The 16,981-nt window shown below is 34.6% G+C and overlaps 1 protein-coding gene across 6 annotated transcripts; it reads left to right on the top strand.

Annotated features, from left to right (window-relative positions):
• LOC18612903 lies at window positions 276-7,895 on the top strand. Of its 6 annotated transcripts, XM_018115782.1 has the most exons (5): window positions 276-1,479; window positions 1,956-2,006; window positions 2,206-2,278; window positions 7,621-7,674; window positions 7,789-7,895. In XM_018115782.1, exons 1-5 carry the CDS (start codon window positions 938-940, stop codon window positions 7,813-7,815), a joined length of 747 nt encoding a protein of 248 aa, XP_017971271.1. In that variant the 5' UTR covers window positions 276-937; the 3' UTR covers window positions 7,816-7,895. The 6 variants fall into 6 exon arrangements, 3 of the variants coding, with proteins under 3 accessions (XP_017971271.1, XP_007049948.2, XP_017971263.1); XM_007049886.2 differs by having other exon boundaries at window positions 1,959-2,006; window positions 7,621-7,895; XM_018115774.1 differs by having other exon boundaries at window positions 7,621-7,895.

Raw genomic sequence — 16,981 nt, 5'->3', positions numbered from 1 at the left:
GCAATTGCTTTTACTTAACTAGCTCTTTGAGAATAGCAACTCCTCCATCTAATTAAACTCATAAATTTACATATGTTTATGAGTCAAGTCTGATTCGTTTGACACGTTAAAAATTCAAGTCTAAATTTGACTTCAATCTATTCATTTACGTTATATTTATTAATCAAATATTAAAAATAATGTTAATAATTCAAAATTAAAGTTAAACGAAAATATATTATTTAATCATATAATAGTATTTTCAAGTCAAATCAAACCTAAAAATTTATGTTCATCCAACCCAAGGATCGACCCTGTGAGCCTAAACTGTTAATCCCGTCCATTATGTAAGTGTTAGGGGGGAGGCAAATGGAGTAGGAACAGTTGTTGAATGGGTCGATGCAGAGCTAAATTCGTACTAAAACAGCGAAGATGCTGTGAACAAATCTACCGGGGTACAGTAAATCATTCCACTTCTCTCTCTCTCTCTCTCTCTCTCTTGCTCTCTCGCTCTGCGCTGTTTAGTTTGTGGCTTCTGCAGGGTGTAGCTGTAGAAACTAACAACAAAACCCTACTTCTTCTACTGTTAGAGACTTTGAGATGCGAACTCAACAAGAAAACACGTTACACAACCATGAGAGCCTCGGAAAAGAGCAATTGGCCGTAATAATTTTGTAATTCCCTGTGTGGGTCTTGAGACAAGAAATCAAAAAGGGGATTGAGGCACGCACAATAAGTAGAAAGTGAACAAACTTGGGTTTATTACTTACTTTTGATTGATGTCCATATAAACATACTTAAGAGGAGAAGTAGGGTTTTATTTCTAGGCATATAGGGGTGTGTGTATGAGGTTGTGGGTTGGTATGAGCAGTAGACAAGTTTGCCGTTTCATAAAGGGCCAAACCAGCCCCTCCCTTTTTAACTTTTCGTAAACAGATCCTCAAAGTGGCTTGCGGTTATGGCCTCTCCTTCGCATTTTGAGAAAACTCATGAAGATTACAACCGCCCGTCGGGAGAAGAGCAAGCAAAAGACAAAGACTGGCTTGAGTTAGGGTTAGGGTTTAGCATTGCATGCAGGAAAGAAGAAGAAGAAGAAGAAGAGGAACATCAACGAAACGCAGTTTCAGCATCTCCTTCTTCGCAGCTCCAGCAAGTTAAGCAGAAACCAACTGGTTGTGGTGCAGGGTTGGAGCTAGGGTTAAGTCTAGGAAGAGATTTAGAGTCGATGCCAGGCTTGGAGTTGGACCATGAGCATGGTGTCAGGGTAATAGGCATGGCTCCGCCTGGTAATTATGATCAGGGCTCGTGGCAAAATCAGGATGAAGATCATTGTGATGAGGATTATGATGATATGGCGTGGTGGCCGTGCGACATGAATTCAGGTAGCTTTCTTGGCTTGGATGACTGGCAAATGCCGGTTCCCAATACTTCCCATGATTACTTGGCAGGAACAAGACCCCACTCTGGCTTGTGGTTTACCCTTCAGTCTTATACCAACCGGTGAGCTATATTTCAATGATACCATCATTAACACACACGCATGCTCTCTCTTTCACATGTCCTTTGCTTATGCCTTTGGTCATCAATGTTAGTTTTCTTCATCTGTCCATCATTAACCTCATTTTCTTTTCTATTACTTTATTTTTGTAATCTATTTCTCATATTTTGTTTTCTCTTTCCACTCTAGTACCATTTTCCATTGCTTTCATCTCTCTAATTTCCGTCGCACGCATACTTTTGTTTAGGTGGTGAGTTAGTTTTCAAGATGCAAAGAACACATCATTCGATTAATGTTAATATTATTAGCTAGGTTAATACCAGAACATCATTCCATGATCATCTCATCAGACTTCATATACATATTGATCTCCTTCATAATTCTTATATTTTTACCGTATTAATGAAGTAGCTAGGTTGATTTCTTTACTCAATCTTTTTGTTTTTTTGGTGAAAGTAATCTGTTGACATGATTATAGCAGGAACGGAGAAGCGCTGCCTCAAATACCAAAGGCGTACATTAGAGTGAAGTAAGCGGTGCACGTTAGCATTCGTAGTTGATCATATCACTGTCGTGTTTTCCCTATCTTTCTACTTGCTAATGATGGTGTTCAGTGAAATGAGTGAGAAAAAGCTGACGTTGCTTTCTTTTTGGGTTTTGTTGTCTTTTACTTTTTTTTCCTTTGAAAAAAAATAATTTTGAAAATAAACCAAAAAAAAAAAAAAAAGGGACGAGAACGTGACGATTTTCATGGTTAAAAAGTACCTGGTTACAAAGCTTGGTCTCTCCAACGAAGCTGAGGTAATGAAATCTCTCCCCTTTTTCTGTCTTTGTCCTTTTTCATTATTTTCAAACAACAAAGAAATTAGCATTGCATGAAAGTGATTGTCTGTTCGCTTGAAGTGACAAGCTTTCTCATTACGTGGGCGGTCATATTAAGCGGATAATAATAATTCACATGGCACATGGCAGATCCACTCTTAAGGCTTAGCCCCCTGGATTTCATCAGTTTAGGGTTTTAGTATAGGCCGGCCTTTCAAATGCATGTCTTTCTATTTCTGACAAAATTAGTTGCTTAGTTCTGCCCCTGGTAGAGCTTCCACGTATTAAAATTAACAAAAGATGTCGTTGCCTCTTGACGATTGCTCACAACACATCTAATAATACCCTTCTTTCTTTAAGTAATTTGTAGGAAGATTTGTTTCTCCACGTCGTTATATATTCTTGAAAAAGATAAACTCTTCGTTGGAAGAATCATTAATGAGTCCGGTCAAATAAATATTTACCATTGAACGATCAATAATTTAACTTTTTTGTTAAATATGATTTCGTGACATGATTTAAATAAAAAAGATATATGTATTGACGTGAAGCAATCGTTTCTACGATCTTTTCTGAATAGATATGTTGCTGCATAGACATGTTTTTCTTTTGCTATGATATTCACTTGGATGATTTATCTCTCAATGCCATAATATGTTGATTCTTTCCACCATCGCAAAGTTATTCTTCCAATATTTACCTCATCTTTATCCCCTTTTCCATAGAGTAGAAAATTTTAGTGGCTAGCGGAAGAAATAACTATGTCTTGTTCACAAGTGGCAGACCAAAGTCTTCTTATACATGCAAACTAAAATGAGGTAAAGGAGTTAGTTTTAATGTCTTTAAGGTACTCTTAGCAAAATCACAAGTGAATTTGTGCTTACAAGAGATGATTAGAAGAGGTTGAATCATATTGTGGTCTACTGGTTTTTAATTTTTTTTTTATTCTTAATTTAATGCTGTTTTAGTATTTTACTTTAGTGGAAATTGTAGATGGCAAGCATAATTCATTATGGATCAAATAGCATATTTTGTTGCTTTGTTTCAGGGCTTTTTTTTTTTTGCTATTTTGTTAGGTATAATGATTTTTTTCGCTAATAATAAAAAATAATACAATCAATGATAGGAGAAAACAAATCTAGGTTTGATGCCATTTGGTTATTTGACACATTCAATTAGTATATTAGAGATGCTAATACGTATACTATATTTCCCAAACATCAATATAGAAACATTTGAGTAAACTTTCTGTGTCCAATGTATGTAAAAAGGTTCTCATAAAAGTGTAGGGTTGTCAAGAGGTAGAGGTAGAGTATCTCAACTTTTTAAATATTTTATACTAACAAAATAAATAAAGTTAAAATTTAAAAGTGTTATCCAAAGTTTAATATTCTAAATATTACTCGTTAAATATCCCAAGTTGTTAAATTCCTATTAAGTTAATTCTAGATTCTTCTTCCTTCCTCAACTCGCATGTCATAATTTTTTCTCTCCTCTCCTATGTCGACGCCAGTGTCCGTGATGTTGTTGTCGATGTCTTTCCCTCTTCTCTTCTTTTCCCGTCATCCTCATTACTTTTCCCCTCATCACACTCTTCTTCTCTCCAAATAACTAGAAATTAAAAGACAATTTTCGCAGCCTCTAAGTAAGAATGAGAATTCATTACAACAGAGGTACAAACCAAACATGGAATCTAAATTATATTCACCAATCTGTCCGTGTCAATAGACATGCCATCAAACCCAAAGCATTATCAATGATTTCTATTTAAACCTGAACAAGTAGATACAATACCGCCATTCTCACCTTGTTAAAGTTGGATCAATTTCTACGATGTAAACACATGTTTCTAGAAACAAAATATAGAAATACAAGATTGTGTTAGCATCTAATTACCAGCTGGGAAGTTTACAAAGGGAAGAAGGGTGTGAGCAGTTCAAGGCCATAAATCATGCAAAAACGTTCACACTTTTTTTTTTTTTGAAGGGCTACAAAAACGTTCACAGTAAGAATGCTCGTGTCATCCTGAAGCATAATGACATAGAATTAGCAAATATTTCATTACTTAAAAAACTAATCTTACTGTTTTGTTCGGTATTTGAAATTTTTGGTGATACCTTGCTGAGACGTGAGGGAGAAAGAAAGAAGACGAGGACAGAATGGGGAAGGGGCCACGTGCAGTGCGATGATAGATTTTAAGAGAGAGAGAGTCATGGGTAAAACAGAAGAGGAGAGAGGAAGAGTGCGGTCAGGGGAGAAGGAAAAAGAAGAGGAAGAGGAGCGAAGTGCATCGACAGAGGAGAGAGGAGAGTAACCGAGTAAAACAAGATTTAGGTTGTGTTAGGATTTGAGACAAAATAAATAAATATTTATATGTTTAATTAAGTGAGAAACCAAATACCTATAACTCCTTATCATATAATATCAAGAATTGAACTTGTTTAACTTGACAATGCTCTTGGTTGTTCAAGTGCATTGTCTATGTTGGATCCTCCCTAATCCTCTTGGAAGCGTGTGTATAAATACACACATATATATTCATATACTCATTCCAAATGTGAATATAAGGCATCAAACTTTTATATATATTAAGTAAAAGTACAAAATACAGTAATCTTAAATAGTGCACTTCAGCTCTTGTTAGTAAAATTTAAAATAAGTTTGTACTTCAATTATGAGAGATAAGAAAAGAGGTTGAATTTCATTTTAGTCTGCTAATTTAATTTACTGTAGAATTTGGTCATTTGTCACATTTAGTTAGCAATCCTTCATAATCCTTTTGGAAGTGCATGCTTAAATACACACATAGATCCGAACTTATCCCAGACACAAATATAAAGTATCAAAATTTTATGTATATTAAGTAAAAATACAAAATACAGTAATCTTAAATAGTGCACTTTAGTTCTTGTTAGCAAAATATAAAGTAAGTTTGTACTTCAATTATGAGAGATAAGAAAAGAGGTTGAATTTCATTTTAGTCTACTAATTTAATTTACTTTAGAATTTGGTCATTTGGCACATTTAGTTATTATTTTGGAGATGTTGATACATACTTACACTATATCTAAGAGGGAAAGGAGAAGAGACAGAGAGAGAGAGAGAGAGAAGAAGAAGAAGAGGGTATAAACTTTTTTTGTAAAATAACGCGCATTACATGGTGATTTTAATAATAAATAAGTTTGTTTTAGAGCTATTTGCACCTTTCAAAACGTTATTGAGCAATTTGACAAATTATTTCAAAATAAATGTTGAGAATAACTATTTAATAGGATGACATTGATGATCCTTTTCATTTTTATTTTCTGTTGTGAAGTACTTATAAGTTTCCTAAAAACCACTTGACTGAAAAACTTTTTAAAAAGTATGAGTTTTTGTAATTTTTCCAAAAGTGAAAGGTTATGGAAGGCCCCCAACTTTCATGCAATTATAAATTTTGATTATTTATACAAAATTAAAATTAAATTTTACATTATAAGTCTTGTTTAGTTTCTAAATTATTCTAATAAGCTTTATTCTTACCTTTCAAAAGTAGGGAAAAAAAAAAACCATAGTCAAGGATCATATAAAGATAAGGAAAGGATAACTACATGCCATATACTTTTACAAATTAAAAATTTTTGGATAATTAGTTGTGATATTGTCACATTAGAAATAAAAGTCATTTTGTCAATCCAATAAAAAGAAATTCTAATTAGGAAATTATTTATTTCCGAAGGGTTTAAATGGTATACTAGACTGTATCTTTTTTCTTTTTTTTTTTCTCAAACAATCACTTTTATTAATTGAAAGATTAAATGCATGATCTTAAATTCTATAAACCATCTAGTAATGGAATGTTCACAACAATGAAATAGAAAAGAAAACACCAAATATAAACACACATCTCACCGCATAAGATAAATCACATTAACTCCATCACACATAAGACCTTAAAAAACAAGAAAGATCAAAACATGTCACAAGTAATCACCTAAAGCCACGAACATTCTGCATCTTGAATCCAAAACAGTAATGCATAGTCGTCCTGGACATGTATGTATCTATGCCCATTCATGTTACACGTATCCAATGACCAATACACACTGAACATGTTTAGTCTATCCACTCCCATTTTTTCAAATGTGTCCACAAAATAATTAATCTCTCTATAAATTTATTTATATCTAACTTCACAGACCATCTTTTATAAAAATGTATCCTTTTCAAATCCCTCCGGCCCCTTGTTAAACTGTATTTTCCGAATAAAAGAATTAAGGTACACTCACTATTTATTACCTTCGAGTGGTCTTTTAATCCTAAATCCAGACAGAAGTTTTGGTGGTTAGTATATTGCAGAGAAAGAAAAATAAAATTTATAAAAAAAAGAAACCGACATGATGAGACTCCAATCTGGAGGCCTAAAAGTACTAGAGCCTCTTCCTTGCCGTCCTAGCTACATCTATTAATGATGGAACTGAAGAGCTAAATGTGTGGCCAAATAGTTGACATGCAGGCTTATATTGTCCGGCCTCCACTTAGTCTTGCTTATATGTAACCAAAACGCTCGCTTGATCTGCAAAAGGTCAAAAGGAAAGGCTAATTTGACTTTTAAGAGCTGAAGAGTGGATTAATTCAAAATACAGAACAAAGTACGGACTACAAAGTTATGCAACTCTATTGTTACATAAATGAGACTTTTAGTTTCGCCTCTTTATTTGTTACCTTAGAGTATCCACTGCATTTGACATGCTCCCATGCCTTGTGTTTCTTCTTTCTTCCTCTCTTTTCATTATGGTAAAGTCATTATCTCATAGATAAAATTCATTTCCTACAAATTCAACTTAAGAAATCAAAATGGTTTTGATTCAACCAGCTGTTCAGTTAATAGATCAAGAAGTTTTCCCCATTGAGAGGAATATTTAAATATTCAATCCTGGATGCATGTATAGAGAGGTCAATCTCATGTCCAAATTTGTTTGAGATACACATACATGGTATTGTAATGGGTTCTGTTTCCATATTGTCTCTCTTAATTCTCTCCTAATTGGGCGTTGGGTTATTGTTACGGGTTGCTTCTCTTTTTATATTCCCTGTAGGTGATCTTTAATTTGTGTGGTTTTTGTATCTGCGGCGGGGCTTTAATTTGTTTCCTCCTAAGTTTGCTAGATCTATTGCTTCTTGGCCTATTTAAAAATTACATTTGGCTTCGTAGGAAAAAAAAAGGAAAAAACTAAACTTAGTCAAGTGTGAAAGTAAGAAGCAATAGCTTATGAAGGTTTCCATCTGGATAGAGTTTTGTTTGAGGTGCGTATAATTCTCATATCATAGATTTGTCGCAGGTTGATATATCATGCATGGGGCAGAAGTTGTTGCACACACTGACATTGAAGCAAGTAAGAGATTGTGTTTGGTTGCCTAGATTAGTGGAATCTGTAAATCCAACCACTGTATCATTCGAGAATTACTCACATCAAAGTTGTGTAAATGATCATTTGATGTCTTTACAGTACGGAAGGCGTTGTGCTTTGAACTGAGTCTTGATGATCAATTTGGAAACAAGATGTACATCTTGCATGCTGGACGCATGTCAGCTTCTTCAAGTGTATATATATATATATATATATTATAATAATAATAACATATATTTCAGAGTCAGTCCTTCTAAAATTCTAAATCCTTCCTTTAGATTTCGACAATATTTCTGGTTATCTGTTGTGCGCCGATGTTTTCTAACTGATTATCTATTTTGCCAATTTGTTAATTCATCCTCCAGAGGAAATTTGCTAGTATTAATTAGATTTAGATGGCTCTGCCGCTTCCAAAACCTACTGCATGGAAACACGTACAATTTACTTTAACTAAAACCAGTTTCCCGATTTTAAGCGGTGGACAAAATACAGATTAAAAAAACAATTATGAAATAATCTTATTTTTGATAAAATTGAAACTGCCTTGACTGTGATGCTTTAGTGAAGATATTAGCTATTTGCATGTTTAACACTGTAACTCCAACCGATGCTTTTTCTCTGATGAAGTGAGTCCATTTTTATGTGCCTTTGTTACAATTTAATACACAAACGTCCAGCCCCAGCAACACAATTTAATAGTTATTTATCCAGCCTTAATCAACACAATTAATAATAATTATCCGTTCAACCATACCAACAGAACAAAATCGACAATTTATATCCCAACCGCAATTCACAATTTCAGCAATACAACTATCCACTCCTTACCTCAAATAAGCAATGGAGATTAACAACCCACTAAGACTTGTAACTTACGGAGTCTAATTGAGCTTTAAGCACAAAAACAATAACTTTTAAACCGGTAAAATTGAGGTTGGTAGCTCAACAAATTTAAGTCTCACTTAATTTCAAATTTCCATTGCTTCAACTATGTCTACAGTTTTCTTTTGGTGGACATGGAAGAGAGAATGGCAACCCAAATTTTGTCCAACCCCGTGAGCTGCATGGGAGGAATGGGAGAGCAAGATGTGGCCCTCGTGCTTTTTCACCCGAGAAGAGTGCAAGGCTAGGCGTGAAGTAAAGTGAAAGTAAGAAATAAGAAACTTGGATTTCTGTATGAAACAAATTTTGGGGGGCGTGATTAACTTTGTTAGTGTGAAGAAAAGAAAGAACAAAAAGATCTTAGCGTGATAAACTAGGTTGGAGAAAGAATGAATTGAAAAGATAAAAGCATGAGGAACGAAAGGCCAAGGAGATGAAACACCATGGTGGGAGGGGGCGAATTACCCAAGGGCGGATACTTCGGTGTGTCCACCCATGGGGCATGAGGCCTCCCCACTTTTCTCCTTTGCTTATTTACTTTTAATTTTCTTTGTTTTTTAATTTAATCTTCAAGTCTTTTTATTTTTTATTATATATATATACAAAATCCTTCTTGCATTTAATTTCTTTCTGTTTATTTCTCAAACACTCCCTTTATTCTACCTTTATTGTAACAAGCTTTGTGAGTGAACTTTTTACAATTGGCCCGATAAAGTTTATTTTATGAGCTTGCCAATTGAAATTCTTATTTATATGACTAAACTTCCTTTTTACCGGATTAACTTTTTAATTGATTAATTATATCAAAATTTCGGGTTTTCACATTCTCTCCTACTTGCAAAAATTCAGTCCCCAAATTTAATCCGACTATAACTGTCCTCAATTTCTAGAATAATTGTGGTTACCTTTTCTTCAACTTATCAAATCATTTGTCACTTGAATGATTACAGCATGACACTTTTATTGAGGCTGGTTTACTTAAACTCAAAATTCCTTGACTTGTTTGCTCAAGACTCCATTATTCAATGTTTCAAATCATTTTAAGACACAACATGATTTTGACTTGGCTATCTTTACTTGTCTGATCTCATAACTATTCTATCATGATTGGTGCAGTCGTAGGTAAGACATCTACTATCGCCTTTACTTACCACCATACTTACCCGGTAACACAACAGATGACATCCATTGAAGCATTTATAGACGGGACAACACCACCGTCCCTGTAATCCCCTAGGAGAAATTCCCATAGCAAACAAAGACCATAAGGTGGTTGTACAAAGAAATCCCATAGTGTCGTAAATCATGACACTTGACATATATGTCATAACGTTAGGGGATAACATTTCACCTTTCATCAATATTTAACACCCACTTTGCAAAGGGGTACAGTACAAACCAGAGTGTATATCCACATTTATCCAATTACCATTATTACTCATTTAGGTTCTAGTCAACCCAGCATGGGATCCATAGTAACTCGTTTCTACTTCCATCCATGGATGGAAAGGTTTCAACAACCTTGTCGGTTTTCCAATTGTTTAATCTTAACTAGCCGACAAGTCAAACTTTCTACTAGTAAAGTTTTCACATGGTCCCGCGATCAAATATTGTGTTTTGCATTCTTAATCTTGTTCCAGAGCAAGGTATCTTGATACGATTCGACTTATGTAGTCATCGTTCTTTACAAACATGGTCAATGTGACCAAGTGTCATAATTTCACCATTAAACTATATTTTCAATATCAAGTCACCACCTATCCACAATCATTAGTATCATTTAATGTCTTAAATTTTTCCTTGAATGCTTCGAACTTGTTTACTACTCAAAATTCTTGAATATAAAAAACTCATTCAATCACTGAGCCTTATCACTATTAGAGTCATCGTTTGTACTTTTAGTTTAATACAGTTATTTTTGGTTAAACATATATGTGTCACGACCCATTTCGGGGAGGTTTGTGACCAACGTATGGACCTAGACAAATATAGCCTGCTAGACCCAAGCAAATCTCTTACATTCATACATAAACTAAACAATCATATAAATCATTAAACATTTATTTATATATCATCTAAACTGTAAAAAGATGTTAGCACATCGATATGGATTGTTGCCTCATAACGTGTGGAAATACTCACATGCTTTTATCATGTTCGCTCAAAATATAGTTTAAAATCATCTCATTAAAGATGTAACTTGCACCTTGGTGCTCAACTGGGCCATTGGCCATGAAAACATAAATCAATAAAATATGCATAGTGTCATGTAAGGTTACAACTCCATTGTCACGACCCAAATTTGAGGTCATGGATGGCACAAAGGTATCGAAGGGAATTGCCTCCCTTAACCCATGTAAGCCTAAGTAGTAATTAAGTCAAGTACTCACATGTATGCCAATGTAAACATGATCAATTATATACAAGAATTTATATTTAATCATCCATCAACATCGATCTCACTCTAAAATGGGCTAATAATGCATCGGTATTATTAACCTTAAATCGAATGCTCATATCGCCCAACTCATGCACACATTGTATTAGTGATCTCTTTTCCATTGATATGTAGGCTAAACTTCTCACAAATTTTTGATTCAATGCATTTACCACCACATTAGCTTTGCTGGGACGATACAATATAGTACAATCATAATTCTTAAGCAACTCCAACCATCTACGTTGCCTAAGATTGAGATTTCTTTACTCAAAAATGTATCTGAGACTCTTGTGATCCATGTAAATCTCACAAGTCTCACCATACAAGTAATGCCTCTATATTTTCAAGGCAAATACTATGGCAGCCATCCCCAAATCATGTGTAGGGTAATTTTTCTCATGTTTCTTGAACGGTCTCGACACGTACGCTATCACCTTCCCATGTTGCATTAGCACAAATCCCAGTCCTACTTGTGATGCGTTACATGGCAAACTCAACACAAGAGCTATATAAGTAAAGTCTTGAGCTTCTTAAATCTCTCTTTACATGCATCTGTCCATGTGAACTTGATACTCTTTTGCATCAACTTAGTCATAAGAGCAGTAATCTTGGAGAAATCCATTTCGAATCTTCTATAGTATCCGGCTAGCCCTAGAAAACTACGTATCTTAGTTACTGAAGTGGGCCTTGGCCATTTCTTTATTGCCTCAATCTTCTTTGGGTCCACCATCACTCTATCCTTAGATACTATGTGGCCCAAGAAGCTAACATTGTTAAGCCAAAACTCACACTTGGAGAACTTTGCATATAGCTAGTTCTCCTTCAACGTCTTTAGAACAATCCTTAAGTGTTGCTCATGTTCCTTCCGACTCCTCGAATACACTAAGATATCGTCAATGAACACGACCATAAACTTATACAAATATGGTCTAAATATCTTGTTTATCATATCCATAAATTTTGCAAGAGCATTAGTCAATCCAAATGACATAACCAAAAACTCATAATGACCATACCTTGTGCGGAATGTAGTCTTGGGTATGTCTACACTTCTAATCCTCAACTGCTGATACCTTGATCGTAGATCAATCTTAGAGAAACACTTAGTGTTGGTATATGCCCTTAAGCCAATTGGATTGGTTAAGGAACACATATTGTCATTTAATGCATACTTAATCGCATAACTATATGTGATAGAGGTTTTCCTTCATGTTAGTGCAATAATAAAGAGTTATTAAGTACTAATTAGATTAAGCCCATAAAACATAAAATCCTTGCAAGGGAATTGTAAAGTTGTTACAATTATGAGATCATTATGCATCAAAGCCATGTTCCTAAAATTGTTCTTGATCATTGTATTGTCAAGACAGGGCATTGACAATGCTCAAAGACTGGTACATGTTAAGCCTTCTTACTTAGGAAGTAAGCAATCAATCTCATAGATTGAAGCATATAGGATACTTGACGATAACATGCAGGTGCTTGTTTGTTGGCTCCATTAGTTTTTGATGATAATAAAACATTCCCATTCATTTATGTCTAACATCCATATTTGAGTGTGCAGGAAATTAATATGAGAAATTAATCTAAAGAATGCTTTTGAAAGAAAAAGAGGGATAAAATTATTAAAGTGTAACTGAACAACAAAGAGAAAGCTTATTAGTGAAACAAGGAAGAACATTGGATGACCAAATTTCAAATTGGAGAAATGACGGGCTGAAGAGTTTGAGAAACAAAACCAACTTAATTGACCAAGACAATCGACTAAGTGCTCTCTGCCAGAATCTGCAAACCAGAAATAGGACCAACTTAGTCAACCAGGGTAGTCGACCAAGAGCTCTCTGTCTACAATTTGAACCAGAGCACTACAAGACAGATTAACGGCTAGAACTCATCCTCAGTTGTTTTCAACGGATATAAACTGCCAAACTGCCATTAGAGTTATATCTCCAAGTATAAAAAGGTCTTTCAATAATTAGAAACAAGTTTTTTGAGAAGTTTTTTGAAGCTTTGAATGAGATTTGAGCTATAAAAAGTCGAAAAATCAGAAAAGCTTCACTGCAATTGTTTGCACCTCAATGCCTACTATTTGCATTTGTGATTAGCTTTCAATTTTGTACCAATCAGATCATCCAATGATCATAGGTACTTTCTTTTACCACTTCTTCTTGTATACTTAGAGTGAGAGAGTCACTCTAAGGGGTTATTCAAGCTTGGGAAAGCTTGAATGTTATACGTTGTGGTTGAGGCTTGGAAAATCACTTTGGGTTTTAGTTTAGCCCAGGAAAAACTAGTGTAAAGGTTGTGGTTGAGCCTGCGAAAGGCCATTGTAAAAGCTTGGTGAAAACTTGTGAATTTCACCGGATTCTTAGTGAATTGTTAGGAAAATCCTTGGTTGGATAATCAATGTAGTGGATGTAGGTCTTGGACCGAACCACTATAAATTGCTGTCCATTTTCTACTCTATTTTTACTTTCTTTGTTTTGGAAATTAGTTCCTCATCCAATCAAGAGCCAAATTATGTTATTCACCCCGCCTCTAGCACATATTAACGGGATCAACAATTGGTATCAGAGCAAGTTCCTTGTTTTTAAGGCTTAACATCTTTTGGGAGGATCCAAATGGCTCAACAAAAAATCATAGTTGCTGAGAGACAATCAACAAACAGACCACCTCTATTTGATGGCTTTAATTATCCCTATTGGAGCACTAGAATGTCAATCTATATTAGGGCTATAGATTATGAAATGTAGGACTTCATAACTGATGGACCTTTTATGCCCTCAACCACAAATGTTGTTACAAATGAGTTGATGCCTAAGCCAAGGTCAGAATGGATTAAGGCTGAAACGAAGAAGGTTCAAGCAAACTTTAAGGCCATGAACACATTACATTGTGCCTTGACCCCCACTGAATTTAACAAAGTCTCAAGTTGTAAAACAGCTAAACAAGTGTGGAAAAAATTCAGAATAATCCATGAAGGGACTTCTCAAGTAAAGGAGTCCAAAATTGCTCTATTAACACATAGCTATGAAATGTTCAAAATAGAGCCTGGTGAAGACATCACTAGCATGTTTGATAGGTTTACAAATATTACAAATAAGTTAAGTCAGCTAGGCAAGCCTATCCCTGAACATGAATTAGTTAAGAGACTGCTTAGATGCCTACCAAAATCCTGAAAACCAAAAGTCACTGCCATTACAGAAGCTAAAGACTTGAACATCATCACTCTCGATGAGATATGTGGTTCTTTTCTCATTCATGAGCTGGAGCTCAAGGAAGAAGAAGAAAAAGATCGAAAGGAAGCAAAGGAAAAGAAAAAAAGCATTGCACTTAAAGCTAGCATTCTTGAAGAAGACCTGGAAGAGCTTTCTTGTGATGATGATGAAGATTTAGCTTTATTTGCAAGAAAATTTAGAAAACTAATGAGCAGAAGAAATCAAAGGCTAACTAGAAGAGGTTTCAGGAAAGATCAGGGTGCTTCATGGAAAATTAAGAACAAAAATGACTCCAACAAAAAGGAGGAAATGATCTGCTATGAATGCAAGAAACTTGGTCACTTCAAGTCCAAGTGTCCATTATTGAAATATGAAACCCCCAAGAAAAATAAGAGATCCAAGAAAGCAATGGTGGCTGCTGCATGGTCGGACAGTGACACATCAAGCTCTGAAACTGATGATGAAAAATCTGAGAAAAGAGCAAACATTTGTCTAATGGCACAAGAGGATGAAACAAAGGTACCCTCATCCCCCTGCATTAATTCTTATGATGATTTACAAGATGAATATGAATGCTTTTATGATGAATTTGAAAAACTTTTTTCAAAATACAAATCATTGAAGAAAAAGGCTGTATTACTTGAAAATTATTTGAAATAAATCAAACAAGAATTCACCTCTGTTTTTGAGCAAAGAAATATTTTGCAAGCTGAGTTAGAACACTCAAAAACAAACTTTGAGTCTTTAAAACAAGAGTTGGAAAATACGTCTGAAACCTTGCAAATAACTCTTGATGAAAACACAGCTCTTAAATGTTTGAAAAATGAATCTTCAAAAGGAAATGCATACCACAATAAATATTCAACTAAAGCATTATCTACATGTTATAATTGTGGTAAACATGGTCATTTGTCATATGACTGTTTTAAAAAAAAGAAAGTGCAGAAAGTCAATAAAATTTGGGTTCTTAAGGGATCCTTTGCTGCAACTAACACTCAAGGACCCATCAAACTATGGGTACCTATAAAGAAAAACTGAAATTCTACTTTGTAGGTTGACCTGAACTTAAAAGAGACATGTTTAAGAGCTTAACTTGGGAAGAAACAACCTTGGTACTTGGATAGTGGCTGTTCACGGCACATGACAGGACATGAAGAGCTGTTTGCTCAGTTGAAAAAGAGAAAGAGAGGAACCGTATCTTTTGGAGATGATTCAAAAGGCAAAATCCATGGTATAGGTATGGTTGGTAAGAGTCCTCAAACTCAAATTAGTCATGTGTTGCTAGTTAAAGGCTTAAAGCATAATCTTTTAAGTATTAGTCAATTATGTGATAAAGGATTTAAAGTATGCTTTGATTCAACTAAATGTGAAGTGATTGATATGAGTACAAATAAAATCTCATTTGTAGGAAAAAGGTTGAAGAATATGTATGTAATTTTTCTTGAAGACCTTGATGTGAATAGTGAAGTTTGTTTTGTTGTAAATGCTGAAAATGATAGCTGGTTATGGCATAGGATTAGGACATGTGAGCATGCATACAATGTCTAAATTAATAAAGAAAAATCTTGTTGCTGGACTGTCGGAATTGAAATTTGAAAAAGATAGGATATGTGATGCTTGCCAACTAAGAAAACAAGTTAGAACATCCTTTAAAACTAAGAAAATAGTGTCAACATCAAGACCTCTTGAATTGTTGCACATTGATCTATTTGGTCCAATAAGCACAACTAGCTTAGGAGGTAAATCTTATGGCTTTGTAATAGTTGATGACTATTCTAGATATACTTGGGTATACTTCCTTTCTCATAAGAATGATGTTCTACAAGCATTCTTAAGTTATTGTAGGAAAGTAGAAAATGAAAAAGGACTAGCAATAGTCAGCATAAGGAGTGACCATGGAAGAGAATTTGAGAATGATGAGTTTGAAAAACTTTACAATGAAAAGGGGTTGGATCACAATTTTTCTACACCTAGAACACCCTAGCAAAATGGAGTTGTAGAGAGGAAAAACAAAACATTAAAAGAAATGGCTAGGACCATGTCATGTGAGAACAACTTACCTAAATATCTTTGGGCTGAGGCAGTAAATACAGCAGCCTATATTCTTAATAGAGTCTCAATAAGACCTTTGATTTCAAAGACTCCATATGAACTTTACAAAGGTAGGAAACCAAACGTTTCTCACCTTAGGAGTTTTGACTGAAAATGCTTTGTATTGAACAATGGAAAACAACCCCTAGGGAAGTTTGATGAAAAGAGTGATGAAGCAATATTTTTAGGATATGCATTAAACTCAAAGGCCTATAGAGTTTTTAACAAAAGGACATTAACCGTTGAAGAGTCAGTCCATGTAGTTTTTGATGAGTTAAACATTTTACAAAAAGAAGTTCATGATGATGATGATGATATAGAAATTCGAGAAAAATAAATGGAGGAAATGAGCTTAGAAAATAATAAAAATATAGGAAAGCTCATCTAGAAGAGAAAATGAAACTCTAATTCTAGAAAATTTGCAAAGAGCAAAAAATCAGCATGATGATCTACCAAGGAGTTAGAGATTTGTAAGAGATCACCCACAAGACCAAATAATATGTGACATTTCACAAGGAGTTAGAACTAGGAAAGCAACTAGAGAAACTTGTGAGTTTTCAGCCTTTATATCTCAAATTGAACCTAAAAACTTTGAAGAAGTTGAAAAGGAGGAAAGTTGGATAATGGCCATGTAAGAAGAACTTGATCGTCATTGGTGCCT

This window comes from Theobroma cacao, chromosome 1 (assembly GCF_000208745.1).
Source record: "Theobroma cacao cultivar B97-61/B2 chromosome 1, Criollo_cocoa_genome_V2, whole genome shotgun sequence".
Classification (NCBI taxonomy): domain Eukaryota; kingdom Viridiplantae; phylum Streptophyta; class Magnoliopsida; order Malvales; family Malvaceae; genus Theobroma; species Theobroma cacao.
The sequence above is the reverse complement of the archived record's forward strand: the minus strand, read 5'-3'. Positions and strand labels throughout refer to the sequence as shown.